This window comes from Penaeus monodon, chromosome 25 (genome assembly GCF_015228065.2).
Source record: "Penaeus monodon isolate SGIC_2016 chromosome 25, NSTDA_Pmon_1, whole genome shotgun sequence".
Classification (NCBI taxonomy): Eukaryota; Metazoa; Arthropoda; class Malacostraca; order Decapoda; family Penaeidae; genus Penaeus; species Penaeus monodon.
The window spans coordinates 16139253-16140121 of NC_051410.1; the positions used below are offsets into that span (position 1 = coordinate 16139253).

The window sequence follows — 869 nt, forward strand, 5'->3', positions numbered from 1 at the left end:
TAGCGGAGGTCTGGAGGAGGTCCCTGAGGCTTTCGACCCGCGGGGGATATTTTGGGATGGTGAGGAAGGCGGTGAGGTTGCCGCGGTAGGCCGAGCCCAGGACGAATGCGACGACCAGCCAAGAGGCCACCAGGATGCGAGTCGAGGACATGGTAGGAAGCTGGAAAGAGAAGTTTTGGCCGAGCAGAGTTCCGAGTATCTGCTCCATCGCTACAAAGGGGCTGAACCTCTCCTTCACTTCGCCTCGCAACCGAGATTTGGTCAGCTGATGGATAAAGGAGAAAAAGTGAGAGCAAGTGTAGAATATGTTTTCCTTTCAAAACCGTCTATCAAAGTTTCTGTCTTTGCCACATTATTTCATGATATGTCCCTAAATCCCTAAATCTCCCAATCCCTCTTCCTTCAATCCCATTTTCTTTATCACAGACTACACAATACCCATACCAAGAAGAACGTCGCGGGCACAACAACAAGCAGAGCCATGATGGAGGCCCACACTCTTTCTCCAAGGGGGTAGTAAAGGTTCTGCCATCGGGGCTTCAGCTCGGGCTTGGCCATGCAGAACGTGAGCGTGGCTTCCTCGATCATGAAGGTGTAGTCGTATTGCAGGGCCAGGTGCGGCAGGAGGGCCAGCTTCTGAGGACTGATTAATGCTCGACGGTACAGTACATGGTCCATCCTCTGGAAATTCATCTTATTGCACAGTCGGTAATATGGGTGAGCCATTTTTTGCAGTTGGTGTCTCCTTTTAGTTTCATGTTTGTAACTATTGTCACATTAATTGATTTGCAGTATTCCCCTCGTAGGTGCCGATAATCGCACGATCTTTTCCAGAGATAAGAACATGAAAAGCATGCAATATTTTGCTC

General features: G+C 49.4%; 1 protein-coding gene across 1 annotated transcript in view; it reads right to left on the reverse strand.

The window, feature by feature from the left end:
• LOC119589330 (glutamate receptor ionotropic, delta-2-like) overlaps positions 1-869 on the reverse strand; it is a 4360-nt gene that overhangs the window by 331 nt on the left and 3160 nt on the right. The window contains exons 7-8 of the mRNA XM_037937949.1: positions 439-681; positions 5-265 (exon numbers count right to left, since the gene is read on the reverse strand). Coding sequence (XP_037793877.1) covers positions 5-265; positions 439-681 — 504 coding nt within the window. The remainder of the gene's footprint in view (positions 1-4; positions 266-438; positions 682-869) is intronic.